Here is a 16685-nt window from a genome sequence, read left to right as displayed (position 1 = left end):
CGCGGACGGCCGGGAGCAGGGCCAGGCGCCCGGAGCGCAGGGCGCAGGCAGGCGAGGGCGAGGCGGCGGCATCTGAGAAGGAGAAAGAGAAGGAGGAGAAGGATCGCGGAGCCCCGGCCGCGCGGCGCACTCACCTGGGCTCGGGCCGCCCGCCGCGGGCGCAGGCTTCTTCCCGGAGCCTCGGTCCTTCTTGCCCTTCCCCTTGCCTCTGCCTTCTTTGCGCTCCGACATCTCGCCCGAGAAGTGCACGCTCAGCGCGGACGGCGCCCGGCGGAGGCGACGCGCGACAAGTTTGGTCCAAGGGCTGGGATCGGCTTTGGGAAAAGTTTGTCCCTCGAGGGCGGGGGGCGGAGGCGGGTAGAACCACCGGCCGGGCTGCGGCGCGCGCGCTGCGCGGGGGCCGTCTCCTGTCGCCGGCGGGGAGCGCGGGGACGCGGCGTGCGGTCCGGGCCACCTGGGACTGGCGGTCGCTGCGTCCGGCGGTCGCGCTCGCTCTCGGGGCGGCCCCTGTCGCGCAGGGAAGTGCTCGGTTCCCGCCGCTGTCGGCTCCTGTCGCGGCCTCTGTCCGGCGCGCTCGCAGCCCGAGGAGGGAGAGGCAATCACCGTCCGGCCAGCGCTTGCGTCGCCCGGCAGCCGCAGTCACCCCGCTCCTGCCCTCCGCGCGAGCCCGGAGTTTCGACAAGTTGGGGGGAACTCCTCGCCGGCTCTTTTTCAATTGCCCCACCGCCAACCACCTCCCGCCCGCAGGTTGGACGCTGGCGCCTCCTTCTCGCCCTCCCCTGGCCTCGCCCCCTCCCTCGTCCCCGCCACACCCCCACCCCGAGGCGCGGACACGCCACCGGGAGGAGCCTGGGCTCGGCGCTCGCGGGCGCAGCCCCTTTCCCTCCCCGAGCCGGCCTGGGCGGGGGGCGGTGCGCTGGGCGGCTGCCGGACACCCCCGACAGGGGTCGCTGGAAGCCGCGCGCAGCAGCCGCCGCCGCGGCGCCCGCGGGAGCCGGACCACGCGTCCCGGGGAGATTCCGAGACCCAGGAAGGGATCCGGACCCGGGGCCCTCGCTCCTCGCTCCTCGCTCCTCGCTCCGCTTCCCCGCCAGGCAGCGCCCGGGAGGGCTGGTCCCTTCCCTCCAGCGCGGAGAAAATGGTGGAGACAAATTTTGCAGCTCCGACACCTGCCCGGCCAAATTAAGGCCCTGGAACCCGTGGGAAGGAGAGAAACGGCTGCTGTTTTCTCATTAGAGTTTGGGGTTCCGTCCTTTCTTTCTTTAGTGAAAAACCCCACACGCACGTAGGGCAAAGATAAAACTCTGGGTGGAAGAGTAAGGCGACTGTGGATACACAGGAAGGGCTCGGGGGACCGTAAAGATGGTTAGATAAATCCATCTTCGTCGATCTGCTCCTGGGATGTGTCTGTGTCCTGCCTTCGTGTGTTTAACAACGTGCCTGACAGACTTCTCATCTTCAGCTTTTCCTAAAAGAAATAATAATAGCCTGGCCTCTGCTAAGGGGGAGGGGGGTCTCCTAAACTGTATCTCTCACTACAGCTTAATTATTCAAGTTGTAACTTAACTGATAAAACCTGGGTTGGAAAGCAATCGACAATAAAATTACTGCGCTAGCTAGAGTCACTCAGTTCTGCCGAGAGAGCAAGTACGGGGAGGTAAAGTGGAGAGACAGAACCAGAGGTCCTGAATTCGTCAGTGCTAGCTTTCTCCGATTCAAACTTCCCTCAGAACTGCGGGTGAAACCTACTTCGCCTTCCCTTGTCCTCCCTCTGGTGGAGAATTCTAAAGAGCAGTGAAATCCAGAAAACGTTAGCACCCTGCTGCGAAGGACAACAGTGAAAGGCCAGGGTAATCAGCACCGCGTAATGAGCCAGAATCATGTAAAGCAAACGTTCTCATAGATGTATGGCAGCTGTGGCTAAGTCAGAATGTTCATTTACAGTGACAGGCCCACGTGTTGTTTTCTGGAACAGGTGAGTACCGTCCACCCACATGTGAAATTTACTTAGCCCTCTTTAAAAGTAATTTGCTCCTGATTTTCCGTCCTCCGGGATTAATGCTAACTGAACCATTACCTACAGACAGCCTTCTTGGTATATTTTGCAAATGCCACCATTTAGACAAAGGTGAAATCTGGGGTGCCTTCTTGCTATGTATGTGGAGAGGGAGGGGGGACAAAAACAGTTATTTAAAAACTGTCCTAAATTAAGAATGATTTTATTCTCCTTTAATTTGTACTGTAATAAGAATCTAACTCTATTGGGTGGGTTAAGTCGTTAATAGATATCTTAGCAGTAATGCCATCATTTATTTTGAAAAATTTGATGTCCAAATATCTTCTGATAACCTTCCAACGAACACCACACATCAATTATACTGGGCCATAAAAACAGCAAAATCAGGGAGATTATGAATACTGAATAGCACTATAATATTCCACAGAGTCTAATGTAAACTGGAACTGAATGATGGTTGAAATAACTCTGCTTTCCCAGGTGGGGCCACTACTTAACAAACAGGAAAACAGCAAAACTCAGAAAAGGCGAGCCCTTTCAAAAAGGGTGCTTTTTCTCCAGGATATGAGACCCTGTAAGGGCTTAGTATACAACTGCTACATGTTACCAGATACATCATTATTTTAGAACTGAAGGACAGAAAGCAGAAATGTCTTTTGGAATTAAAAAATAAAGTTTCAGATCTTTCCAAATAAAACAGAAAGCCAGCTGGAAAATCCAATTTGAAATTGCCCTTAAATTATTCATCTCTGTGGTCAGGAAGTAGCAGATGAATTTGTTGTTGTTGTTGTTGTTTTGCATTTTTATAAATCCTCGGAAATGATCAGAACAGGGATGGAGAAAGGAGGAAACCTTTCTTTGCTTTCTTGAAAATCAAAATATTAACCTCAATTTAGAAACAATGACATGTTTTCATGGTATCGTTTTATTAATTTGTTATGTATTGTTCAGCTCTTAGAGTCTGTATCATACAGGGTATATCAGCTCTCAGGTAAGATATATCAACCTGTCAACATATGTCAACTCGTGAAAACTAGAGTGGGTATTTATAAATAAGCAACTTGAGAAATAAAGAAAGACAAAATGGAGCTCTTATATTAAATGACAGCTTATAATAAAGGCAATCCTGTGCCATAACACTTTTCTTTGGCGAGGCTTAACTTTTAGAAGCACTCTTAGAATCCACAAAGCTGGCCAAATATACCCTTTCTCTCATGAATTCCCATTTGGAAAATACTCCAAGAAAATCTTAAAAAGAAAAAAAAACCAAAAGTGAAAGAACATTAACATGTGAACATTTTTAAATTTTTGCAAAATATTGTGCATACTGACAGTAATGGGAATTTCATTTTAAATTCTGCAAATAGATATTTTTAACTTTTAAAAAATGAAGTAACAAGATAATTTATGTAGATTATTTTTTTAAACTTTGCAACAAATTCATTGTTAATAAAGATGCATGGATACAAAAGAAAATCTCCCTCACCAGAGCCAGCTCCAGCACGATCACTAAAGGCGCATGACTTATTCATTAATTCACAAAGCATTTACTGAAGTAAATGCTCAACAGTAGAGAAACTGAAAGAAAGAAAAAAAATTGCCCCATTCTCATGAAGCCAAAATAATATGAGAAAGGCATGAAAACAAATTAATTATTACAATACAAACGAAAAGCAGAGCCAGATAAGTTTTCCAGGGCCTGAAGCTCATGAGATTTGGGAGATCTTTTTAAAGGGAAAGAACACAAACTTAAAAATACAAATTTAGATCCAAGACTGTTAAAGGGAGCCTTGGAAGTGAGAGGCCCTGAAGCTTCCTTAGCTTCATGGCAAATTCACTTCTAGTGATTCCAAGCATATTCCACTATCTGCACAATTATATACTAATTCAGAAATTAGATACTACTTTCACGTACTATCACTATAAAGAGAAGACATTAACAGGCAGTCAAAAGGAATACACATTTTTTTTTTAGATTCCATATATATGTGTTAGCATACGGTATTCGTTTTTCTCTTTCTGACTTACTTCACTCTGTATGACAGACTCTAGGTCCATCCACCTCACTACAAATAACTCAATTTTGTTTCTTTTTATGGCTGAGTAATATTCCATTGTATATATGTGCCACATCTTCTTTATCCATTCATCTGTCTATGGGCACTTAGGTTGCTTCCATGTCCTGGCTATTCTAAATAGAGCTGCAATGAACTGAAACAAGCAAAGACTATAGTGTAAGGAAAATAAGATGAAAGCAGCTTTAAGAATTCACTAATCAGCAATTGTCCTGTATGTTTAGTTAGACTCTTAGAATAAACACGCAAACCGAGTTCATTAAACAAAAGTCTTCTGACCGACAAGATACCCACGCAAAACTGGAAATCGTGTGCTCCGGTACATTTGGAAAATATTAAACAAAATTCTTAACTAATCATATTCTGTCTGCTGTGAAGTCAGTTTGATAACAAATTGTGAGTTTAGAATCCTAAGAAAAATACTAAAAACGGTAACATACAAACAACACTAAAATGAGACCTGTGTTTATACTCTTCTGCTTTGTGTGATTTTTAAACATTATCCCACACCAATGATTGTTATTATTATTATTGTTTATCATTATTATTAATGATAAGATTACTCTCATGATTGTAGGGATACATCATAGATTAAAAATGGATTATACAGCTGAATACTAGTGCCTACTTTCTTTTTGTGGACACTATCTGAAAAACAGTCCTAGTGTCATAAACCTCTTCTCTAATAGGGTGGAGATGTAAGACTTAATAGTCTTTGAAACGTTTTATTTTCTTTTAAGAAGAATACAATCTCATGCAGCTTTTTGATTTCTCTTTCTGACCTCCACACTAATTATTTATCTTTATCTTTCTCATCCCCTTGCAACACATACTTAAGATGTGTATGTGATGCAAATACCTCAAATGTATATATACATGCATATATGCATACACATATACATATGTAGATATCCATGTGTGTATACATCTGTATTTGTGAGTGTATGAATGCATATGTGTGTGGGTGTATAGTTATTGCTTCTCTTTCCTCTACTGGAAATGAGAAACACTGTCTGAATTTGAACGCGAATCTATAAAAGATGGAGATCATATATCCTTTTATCCACTTTTTTCATATCGCTATCCATGAGAATTCTCAGCACCGTACTTTGCACGCAGTAAGCACTAAATGGCTTTGCATATAATGAATTTAAATAGAATAGGATGGATATAAAAAGACTGGTTCTGATATTACCATTTCTGTCAATCAATTACCAATCACCTACCCTGACAATCATCTTTGCCACCTCCTTTCTGCAGCCAACCCCTCCCCAAATCCTGTCATTTTGACTTGTCTCCTTTTATTTCTCATCACTAAGTACCACCCAAATTTAAGCCTTCGTCTTATCTTTTCTTTGATCATAGTAAAGGTTTCCACCTGGACTCTTGCTCCCTCCAATTATTTTGCTACATGCAGCAGTCAGAGGAGTCTTTTTGAAATGGAGACTTAACCCAGCCATCCTTTGCTTCCCAGAACCATACCCAGTGTCCTTGTAGGGCTAGCCTGTGCCTAACTCCAGCCTGATCTCACTACGCTTCATCCCTCCCTCCCTATGCCTCATGCATGAAGGCTTCTTTGCAACATGCCTCTAATACTTGTCATTCTTTCCAGCCTCAGTGCCTTTGCACTTACCGTTTCCTCTGCATGAATTTACCACACTTGGCCTAATTCCACTTACTGCTCAGGCTCCAACTGAATTTCATTTGCTTAGAAGGGCTTTCCATTACCTTTGAAAATGATTTTAATCTCCCATCCCATTTTTACACCTCCTTCAGAACATTTCTTCCAGTTTGTAATTATTTTTTGTGTGTGATTTTTATTTTTACAAGGATTTTTTAAATGATTTTTTACAGTGTTTTTCTTATACAATGATCTGTTCCCACTGGACATTAAATTTTTTGAGGGCAAAGACTGACTATTTCATGTTCTATGTTATATCTCTAGCACTGTGCCTGTTTCATCATAGCCAATTACATACATTTTGTTAATTGGTGAATAAAGGAGGATAACTAGAATTGCTTTATATGTATATAAGACTATACATACATACATGTATGTATGCTTATGTTTATTTGGTCAAATTTTAAAATGATAATGATGTTTATGGTACCAGGCATGACATTTGGGGATAATTTCTGTTGAATAAGCCTTTCTAAGAATGGACATATAGAATAAGAATCTTGACTTATAGGTATAATTTCTCAAAACTTTAAGAGGTGAGGTGATAACTTCTGTGAAATGGTAAAATCCCAAGAAAATACTTACCTTTTTTTTTAATTGCCTCTGCAAATTTCACCTGTAGATTACATTTATTGGCTCCATTTCCTTCCTTGCATTTGTATGAGGTGTTAGAGAGACCCCTAAAAGAGCTGGGTTTTAGCAAGGCTGTTCTAACAAAGTGATAATGGATGAAAACCGTTAAACACAGCATTGTTAACAGAGAGTTAAAAACCCCTTTCTAGCCTTGGCATCATACAAGGTTCCTATTCCCATAGGATTATTTTTCACTTAACACACTAGTGGTAAGTCCATATATAGTCATTTTAGCAAGTTGCACCCAGTAACCACCTTACAGTTATCTTTGAGTTTAGATTTAACTCCCTTAGTATTTTCCTCACTTCCCATCATGCATATCCATATAACAAAGGGATTTGTCCATACATGCATCGGGTTCAGATTCTGTGAACATCTAATATACAGCCCAGAGACAGATTCAGATGCTTCAGTGTCTTTTAAGAGTCATCCCACAGGATCCTCCAAGGTTAACATCTTTCCTTTCAAGAGTCACTTTATTCATTATTGTGAAAAGATTCACCCCTGCTAAATGTATAATGATGTTAAAATACAAATGTAAGGTCGTGAGTGATGAATTAGTACTTCAAATATTTGAACAGTGCGAATAATTTAACAGATCAACTCCGCTTTGGTATGTCCCAGAAGAGACACCTGGTAGAAAGCATTTCCAAAACAGATTATAGTATATCGGAAATTACTTCACAATGTCATCAGGATAACTGGTCTGTATGAAATGAAACCCTGACCCACAACGTTATGTACCTGGCCTAGGCATGTAATAACACCACAATTATTCTTTTTCCTTCTTTCTCACGTAATTCCTTCTAACCTCCTTACTAAATCTTTATGAATACTACCCTCCCCGCCTTTTTTTTTTTTTTTTTCAGCTCCTGTTCAAGTTAGAGCCCAATACTTCATATATCTGACTTGACTAGGGATTTTTAGTTTTGAGCTCAGAGCCAAAAGTGAAGTTCTCAGTGGAATGTTACAGTCATCTCCACCCCTGGACCCCAGCCTAGAATTCTAGTTCCTTTGCAACGGACCAACTTTCAACATACTAGATGTTTGGAAATTTTGTGTATGCGTGTGTTAAAAAATTTATATCTTTCACTTCTCATTCATTTGGGAAAAGAATTTCACAAGTATTAACAACTCAAGAAAGCAATTCATCTTGTAAAGATGATTTAGCAGAATAATTAGATAACTTGACAGAAACTAAATGACCATCCAAAAAATAACTGGTGACCAACCATGCAGAAGATTACATTCTTATGGAAAATGCTGTCTTTTCTGCTTAATCATAAAGACTGTGTTTGTTCCAGCTCTTTCCCATAAATACAAGATGGAGACCACCTCGTTCAAATGGTCCAGGAAACTCTGGTCTTGCCCAGGGTCTTACTCAGCATGTAGGGTTCTTTAGAGTCCCGAGAAATTCTGGGGGTGATCCCAGAAACTAGATATTCAACTGAATGTCTAAGAAATATGTTTGGATTAGTATTTGAGTGATCTTTGTTCAGTCCTAGAGCAGACTGAACTCTTTAAGATCCTATACAGCAGATACATTCAGGCACAAAAAATTCTGTCAGTCCATCTGGGACTTCTGTCTTCAAGACTGACCAAAACCAGCCCTGGTATTTGTAGGTAGGAAGAGAAAGTCACTTTTACTTAAGTGGCAATTATCTTGCTTCGGAATTACATCAACTTTTTTTTTTTTCCTGTTGTAGTTGTTGTGGTTTCCAAAAGATCATCTAACAGAATGAGGTGGAAATCCACTATCACTTTTATTTTCATAATAATAAGTAGACCCCTGAGAGCCCGCAATGTGCTAGGATTTACATCAGTGTGTGTTTATTATGGGTACTAAAACTATACAGTATTTCTAGCTCAGAAGTGCAAGGTAAAGAACTTAATACATATTTTCTCAACTCATTGTTTTCTTTTAAAATTTACTTTTTCCCTCTTCCCTGAGAAACTTTCATTAAGCTATTACCAATTCTTTCCCTCCCTTGTCCTACTGCTGAATCCGCCCTGACAATCCCTGATGCCAGGTCACTTCAATTACCCAATTTTCTCCATGAACATTATCTTTCCCTGTTCTAACAAAGAAGCCAGAACAAAAAAAAAACCTCTCTTAACCCTTCCTTTCCTTTTATGACCAAACACTTTCAGTTCTTTTTTCATCAGCTCATGGAAACCACCTGCTCCCCCAACTCACAACCAATCTCATGGAACTGCTCGGAAGTCACCAGTGCCTTCCTTATTGTCATATGAAGTGTCGTCCTCCTTAGTCCTTATGCTTGGGGACACTGATACGCACATCATTTTGAAACCTTCTCCTGGAACTCACAGTAATATCTTGGTGGCAGGACTTTCTGTCTCTTTTTGCCAATTCTTTTTCTTTTTTTTCTACCTATATCATAAATGCTGGCTCATGGCCCAATATTTAAAACTCTTTTTCTTAACTACATGATAATCCTAGGAAAATATCATTCACTACCACTGTATCAAATTTTGATAATTCACAAATGTGTGTGTGTATACTTTTTTTTCTAAACTCCAAGCCTCAATTTCCACTACCTCAAACTGACCAGTTTGTTAATTCCCATCCCTCTCCCCCGCCTGCCCCCCCACCCCGAACCAGACATGGTTCAAGATCAGAAACTAGGTGTCATCCTTCATTTTTCTCCTCACATCCTCCTTTCCTCCCCGATTCCAGCCATTTGATGCCCCAGTCCCAGCGCTCTTATCTGAAGCAGCTTTAATCCTCATCACCTGTCTCCTTTGCTTCTCCCCTGAGCTGGGTCCTCAGTCATTCTTTGACTGTTTTTCAAATACCCCTCTTACTGCTTCAGCTTCCATTCTCACACCCAGCCATCCTCCTTCCAGTTACCGGAGTTAATCTTCTAAAATACAGCTATTATCTTGTCATCCTTTATGTAACATTTCTATGGATTCCTGTTGCTATAAAGTTGCAACTTCTCCTTAGAGGTTAGTCAGGTCCTTCCCAATTCAAGTGCTGCATAAATATTCAACCTCTCTTCTCTTCCCCCGGGTAGTGGGTATACTCTGGTCACACTGAACTGTATCTTTTCTTACTTCTATGCCTTTAACTCTGTTTTTCCTTGTCCCTAGAATTTCTTTCCCTTTTCTGCCTAGCAGGCAGACCCAACTCAAAATTCACCTTTTCTATTTTTCCCTGATGCTCCCCTCACAATCGCTGCTGCACATGTGTCTTCCTTATACGTCTCTTGAGCTCAGCACCTTTATTACTATCATTATTTGTTTTCAAGCCTGTCTCCCTGCTCTGCAGGAAAGATGCCTCAGGAATCATCTCTCTAGTTCCATAAAGTACACATCTGACATATGTATATTAAAATGCATAGACTATAAATGTGTTCAAAGAATCCCCAATTTACATTTAATTCAACTTCAGAGTGACTGAGTAGCAGTTGAAGGGCTTTGAAATCTTTCCAAATTTAACGTTTTACTCCAACGCAAATGGGACTTTCGCTAAGTAATTACAACTTTTCCAAGCTCTGCAGCTGTATGAGCCCAATCTTAACTGACTTGTTCAACCAGAGTTACAGTTTGCAGGATTCAAGAACAAGGCTTGCTGGTTTCTACCACTATATTTTTGTGTACTGAAGTCCATTTAAGCCCCCTTGCTGACCTACTCTATGTCTTATTTGCCCATATTAAAAAAAAAAACTTGTATAATAATATCAATACTTGTTACACATTAACCATCATAATGAGGTATTATGAAGTTCAACTCATCCCTTATCTGTAAATTCCTCTATAAAGAAAAATAAGTTTATGATGTAGAACCTTCATCTTGATTTCTGAAAACTCTAATGATAACTCTGGAAGGGAGAAGGAGTGTCCCTTTATATAGTTGACACTTTTTGATTGTTTGAAATAGCCTCCATCTCAAAGACTGCTGGTAACTCTGCAGCTCCATCTACCATTCCCCACTCTCTGCTTAAGTGTCTGAGAGCCTCTGAGGGTCACAGTCTCCACCTTGGACCTTAGATGGAAGCCTGTCTTCAAGAAAGCACCAATGAACCGGACAGAGCTTTGAATTCTGACTCTGCTGCTTCACAGCTGGCTACTCATCTGTAAGGGGGGGACTATACTACCAATTGTAATAGATGACTGTGGTGAGAACTAAGTGAGCTCACGGGAGTCGTGTCCAGCCTACAGGAGGCGCTAGAGAAATGGCACCTCAATTGGTCGTCAACTGTCTGCTGACTTCTAGCTGCTGCTGCTCCTATCAAACATCTCTGAGTCCAGGCCAACTTTACTAAAAGAAGCATTTTGCCAAAAGGATAGGTGATTTTTTTTTTTTTTTTTACCTTTCAGTAATGACTGAATAGGTAATTCTGAATTACCCCAGGCCGTTGGCACTTAAGGCTACAAAGAATAAGTAAAACTAATGAAAATCAGATATTTTTATGTATTTGAAGTTTTCACCACACTGCTCCTAATTCACCTCCTCTCATCATCCCTTTCTGGGTTTTCAGTAGGACAGATGACTCTTCACTGGCTCAGTGGAAGGCAGCAAAGGGAAAAAGGTAAAGAAGGAAAACTAGTATTTGAATGAGTAGAATATTTAGTAGAAGATTTTATAAGTAGAATTCTGATTCTAATCACAAGATTCCTGTCCCCTCGTTCACACACCCTGTATGATCCCCTCTTCTTGAGTATGGGGGGGGGAACCTATGGATATTATGGTTATGGCTCCTGTGCTTAGGTTATCAATCAGTTGACTATGAGTTAATCCAGAAGGTGGGTCTGACCTAATCAGGCGAGTCCTTAAAAGGAGGGCTGAGCCTTTCCTGAAGAGAAAGATCATCCTACTGACTTTGAAGAAGTAGCTGCCATGTAATGAGAGGGTCACAGGCCTAAGAGTGGAGGGTGGCCTCTAGGAGCTTAAAGCAACCTTGGCTGACAGCCAGCAGGAGAACAGGGACCTCAGTCCTACAACCACAAGGAACTGAATCTTGCCAACAGTGTTGATGAACCAGGAAAAGGACCTGAGCTCTAGCTCAGAACACAGCCCAGTTGATGGCTTGATTTCAGCCTTGTAAGACCCTAAGCAGAGGACCTAGTTACGCCCTGCCCAGACTTCCGGCTAACAGAACTGGGAGCTGATAAATGAGTGTTGCTTTTGGGTGCTAAGATTGGGGTGATCTGTTACAAAGCAATAGTAAGCTAATGCAGTTATAAAAACATCTTAATTTATACAGTGCTTTAGAAAGCAGATATCGAAGGGGCTGGAAAATGACAAATGGGAAGAAAGTCTGGAATCTGCAGTGACTCTCCCCGCTCTGCCACTTCCTAGCTCCATGGATTTGGGGAGTCACTTAACTTCCCCAGCCTTAATTTTCCTTGTCTGTAAAATGAAGGGCTGAATGATGGACAAGATGCCTCCAAGGTGCTTTTATATTTTACATCCTTAGATGATAAAACTTTTATTTTTTGAGAGGATAAAACAAGGCACATGGGGAAGTAATGTAGAAACTTTCACAGATGGCAGCTCAAACCCAACTCAGAAATCCTAGCTCCTCTATTTGTAGACCATCCTGTCTCCAACCCATTCTCTGAGCTTCAGCCAGACTCACAGGCATTAAATGGACTCCAAGAAGGTTTATAAGCTTCACCCACAGGTCCAAAGGGGATCTGAAGAATCGTGGCTTTTTTCTATTTTTGGAGGGTAGGGTTTTGTTTTTATTTCTCACAGGGAGATTTTTGGTATATGTTTTCTGCCAAAATAATCAGTAAGATAAAGCACCTGCCATGGAGATGAATGCTATATAAACTTTGATGTGCATCCATGGTGGACATAAAAAAACTTTTCTATAAATAATAACAATTTAACTCAAAAATATATCACAGCCTAAGGATTCTTTAGGGAAATGTGTATATGTTCCTCAGGAAGGTCCATGGTCCTGAAGAAGCGAACTTTTTGGCATGGACAAGAGAGACGTTTAACAGAGCTGTTTCTGCTCTAGTACATAAGCTTTTATCTGTTGATCTGTACAAATAACCCAAATGGAAACTTCTTTATGAGACAGAAAAGTAGAGTGAAATGTTTCAAGTCCACAATATCAGCTGGAATGAAATTATAGCTGTGTCGTTTAGAAAGTGGTTCCTTTCAACAAGATTTACTATGTTACTATGACTAGATGAATTTATCTCCTTTTCCCAAACTTATTAAAGCATAAAACACTTCCCTAAAGCCACTTTGGCTCAAATGTGTTTTTCAAGGAAAGCTGTGGTATGCATTAACTAACTCCAAGAAACCAAAGTAATCTAAAATTTTCAAATCCTGGAACAATCTCAAAACGCTCAATAATAGAACATGCTTTAACTCAGCTCACAGATTATCTATATAGGCAACATAGAATGGATTCTGAAAGACCACAGTGAGCCCGATTTTGACAGACTGAACCCCAATGCTGAAGGAAATGTTGGAAGTGAGATCTGGGCTATCCAGTTTGGTCTATAGACATTGATGAAATTGTCTACGCAATCAAACATCAATGTTTTTGTAGATAGAGTATCAAATCATCAATAAAGGCCATTCATGAAATATCCTTAGGTGTTTTAATGGGATGATGGAGCTGATATTTAACTGGACCTATATGCCTCTAATCACACTTCCCTGTGTCTTGAAAATATCTGCAAACTAAGGTGGAAAATGTGAAACCAGTAAAACTTAAGCTTCATGGCTCCACCCTTGCAGGAATCCCTTCCAAGCACTGTAACTAATTTTGTGTTAATAATTTTCTTTTTTTTTTTTTTTTAGGCTGTGCCATGTGGCATGAGGGATCTTAGTTCCCTGACCAGGGATCCAGCCCCCTGTACTGGGAGCACAGAGTCTTAACCACTGGACCGCTAGGGAAGTCCCAATTTTTTTAAAAGGACCTCCCAAACTAACTCCTCTTTAAAGGAGACTATAAATACAGTTTGAGGAATATAGTAAAAAGGCAGACAAGTTTAACAGTTAGGGTTTACCATATTGACATTGGACTAAATAGTTGGGTTTTTTTCCTTTTAACTTTTCAAGTCATGGTTTTTGCATGATCAACCCTGAATGATGGCGATCATCCTCCTATTCTCACTTCAGAGAGCATCTCTGTTTGCCACGCTTTGAGCACATGGGTTTGTAAAGCTCATTCAAGAGTTTCAGGGTAAGGGGCACATGGCTGACAAAGGGAATAGAGTGATCCGTACCTGTTATGTTGAAAATATTTGATGGGTGATGAATAAGCCTATTTTCTAAAGTGTTCAGTTAATTAACTGTTCAATTTTGATAGATCCTAACCCTAATATTTTTCTCTTTAAAATTGCTAAATGTATTATTTTTAAGACAATTATTCTGGGATAGAGTTAAGTGAAGAATGCCAATGGTAATAAAACAGTATTAATTCAAAAGAGATCGTGCCAGCTCTACATGATTGCCTGGTTCTTTCAAAGGAGGAAGACAACACAAGTTAAGCATTCAAGTTAAATTGACTAAATTAATCTAGTCAAAACATTTAACTTGTCCAATGCAGACCTAGCCTAAAATTAGGATATAGAGGTATTTTATAGCTACACGACGAATCCAAATCACGTTAATCTTACTTAAATTTCTAGAGTTTCATATCCTGATTTCATGCTATTTCCAAACAGAGTCTAATATTATACTTTCAAGGTCAAGGTATTAACAGCAGTAATGTTTTTCTGTTGTCTGTGGGTAATGACGTCTTCGAGCGTTATTATCATAGGAAATTGCGTATTTCTTCTGTTGTTTGTAAACATGTATTTATATATACACAAGACAACATTTGTTATTTCTCGCAACGCTGTGGATCTAAACTACGAAAGATCATGAAAAAGTGTTACTATGTGGAAATAGAAACAGGTTTGGTTTTTTTTTCAGGTTTTAGAAAATCATCAGCAAGCCATGCCAACATGTAGTAAATTAAGACATAGGTTGTATCTACAAAACACCGAAACATACAAATGAAAATGAAAATAAGAATTAGCAACTTAGAGAAATGTTTTTCCTAGACTATGGAAATTATCTGCAATTTTTGCTTTGGGGGGAAATTTTTTTTTAACTTATGCAGAAGTGATTTACTTCTTAAGGCATTATAAAAATTAAAATTTTAGCATAATCATGAAGAAATCATATCTAGTCACGAAATGAAAATTTTGTCGGGAGACCTTCCACATACAAGCCTTTAAAGACAAGTCTTCATAAAATTTCTATTAATATATGATCAAGTGAGCCCGCCATAAGTTACAAAAATAAAGATTCTCTTGGTAACCGAAGAGAAATTGGAATGAAAATAGCATTATCTACAATGTCGATGATAATTTTTAAAAGTGATATATCTTAAAGCACATGTTTCTAAAAGAGAAATTCTAATACCGTTATGAGCAGCTTGATAAATACAGCTGTTTTCATCTTACTTAGAAAAAACCCTTTTTCTCCAAGTTGGTTTAATTGCATTTCAAGTGAAAACATGTTTTGTTCTCATTAAGCATCACTTTAATTTCTGATAGGAAATCACAGGCACTTTTAAATAACAGCACCTTAACTGCAAGGACAGTTAAAGAAAAAAAGCAAACATTCTGAAAACATTTGAAACACGTATTAGCTTCAATCAGGCAGATAATAGAACCTTGGGAAAATTTCTGGTTTATAAGAAAAGTGGATCTAAGCCAAGTTAGCTTGTGGACATATTTGAAGAATCTTTGATGATCTTTGGTAAACACAAGCTCTGATTAAACCATATTCCTAATAAATATTATTTCTTGAAATTTTAGCTGAGTTGCTGATACACAATTGAATCAAGGCTCTGCTTGTCTTGTGTATATATATATATATATATGATCTCTGAAAAAGAAAACGTTTATTGCTTGCTATGATAATTGATTACTGATAGAGCAACCACACATTCTAGTAGGCCGGGACCATCTTGATTTATACCTGTGGTTCAGGTATAATTACTAGTAGGACCTTTGTTCACTCTCAAACAATCCTTGTAGTGGTCCATAAATTATAGTCACTCTAGTTATACAGTATTTTTGTTTAAGGAATTTTCTTTATTTTTCGTCATCACTAATGTAGCATTGACTTGTATCCCAGGTATTGTGCTAAGTGTTTCATATGTCACTATGTCATTTAACATTCAGAATAATTCTATGAGGCAGGTCTTATTTTTCACTTTATCACTTTTAGATGCATAAATTAAAGTTGAGAATTTCAAAATTCTATACTTTAAAGAGTTACCTAAGACTGTGTCTATGCAATACCCTTAGTAATACTAAAACCATTTCAAAAGTTTTAAAAAGTTTTAGGTATTTGAGCATGCAATATCCTTTTACACTGCCCCAATAACATTTGAAAATGGATTTTTTTATTCAACTTGCATAATTTCCCTTTTTAGATTCTTCTTTTATAAAGTTGGCTGAAAATCTTTGGCAAAGAAACAGTAAGAAACTTCGCTTTTCTTATCTATATTATCAGAGCAATCTCTCCTCTGAATGTAATTAACGCTTAATTGCTTTTTAGGGAAAACAAAAAGAAAAAAGAAAGTAGAAAGAAACATAAAAATGGACAGAATACAGTGATTTTCTTGGAAGTACTTATAAGTGACTGGGGTTTTACTCTCCTTAATTAGGAAAACTTCCAGCAGATGAAAGGGTATTCTCAGGTTCCTTCTTTCTCTCATTCTCTCCTTTTTTCTAGATTTGTTTTTCAGAATTTTCACTGAAATGTCATGGTTAGTACTTTCCTGGTTTTCTCATTTCCACTAAATCACAGATAGCATTTCCCAAATACAACTTTTAAGCCCCAAATACCCAATTGCTATTAATACGTGATTTGGTTTGGGGATATAAAAATAATTACTCACTAGAAGTAAATGCCTAACTTTTACTAAGACAACTTTGCACAATCTCATTTGTGAATCTGGTTACCAAAAAACTCTGTATGTCGAATGGGGATGGAACTGATTGGAAGGGGATACAAATGGAGATATACATCAATTCTAATTAAGAGACTGGAAGACTACATGATGAACAAAGTCATTTTCAGCCTAGAAATTAAACATCTTAATTTATTGTTGAAAATGGTGTTTGGAAGTATCGGCTCTGGACTATTCTATAAAGCTATAGTTGTCACACTTAAGTGTCAGTCAATTGTCTAGCGGACTAGTCTGTCTCCCATGTTTCTATTCAAATTGCAAACTGAGGCCGGGATTGGAGTCAGCCATACAATTCTCCAACAGAAAGGTTT

The 16685-nt window shown here is 39.7% G+C and overlaps 1 protein-coding gene across 8 annotated transcripts in view; it reads right to left on the bottom strand.

The window, feature by feature from the left end:
• NRG1 (neuregulin 1) overlaps positions 1 to 16685 on the bottom strand; it is a gene marked incomplete at both ends in the record, with an annotated part of 1016643 nt that overhangs the window by 214519 nt on the left and 785439 nt on the right. For 7 of the 8 annotated variants that reach the window (XM_082680222.1, XM_082680220.1, XM_082680221.1 and 4 more), the window contains one exon: positions 135 to 231. The exons of the other annotated variant lie outside the window; for it this stretch is intronic. In XM_082680222.1, the coding sequence (XP_082536348.1) occupies positions 135 to 231 (97 nt within the window). Of the gene's footprint in view, positions 1 to 134; positions 232 to 16685 lie in introns of those variants that run through there. 8 annotated transcript variants of the gene reach the window in all.

This window comes from Grampus griseus, assembly GCF_964374135.1.
Source record: "Grampus griseus genome assembly, chromosome: 21".
Lineage (NCBI taxonomy): Eukaryota > Metazoa > Chordata > Mammalia > Artiodactyla > Delphinidae > Grampus > Grampus griseus.
Note: the sequence above shows the minus strand (reverse complement) of the source record. Positions and strands in the feature narration are given on the sequence as shown.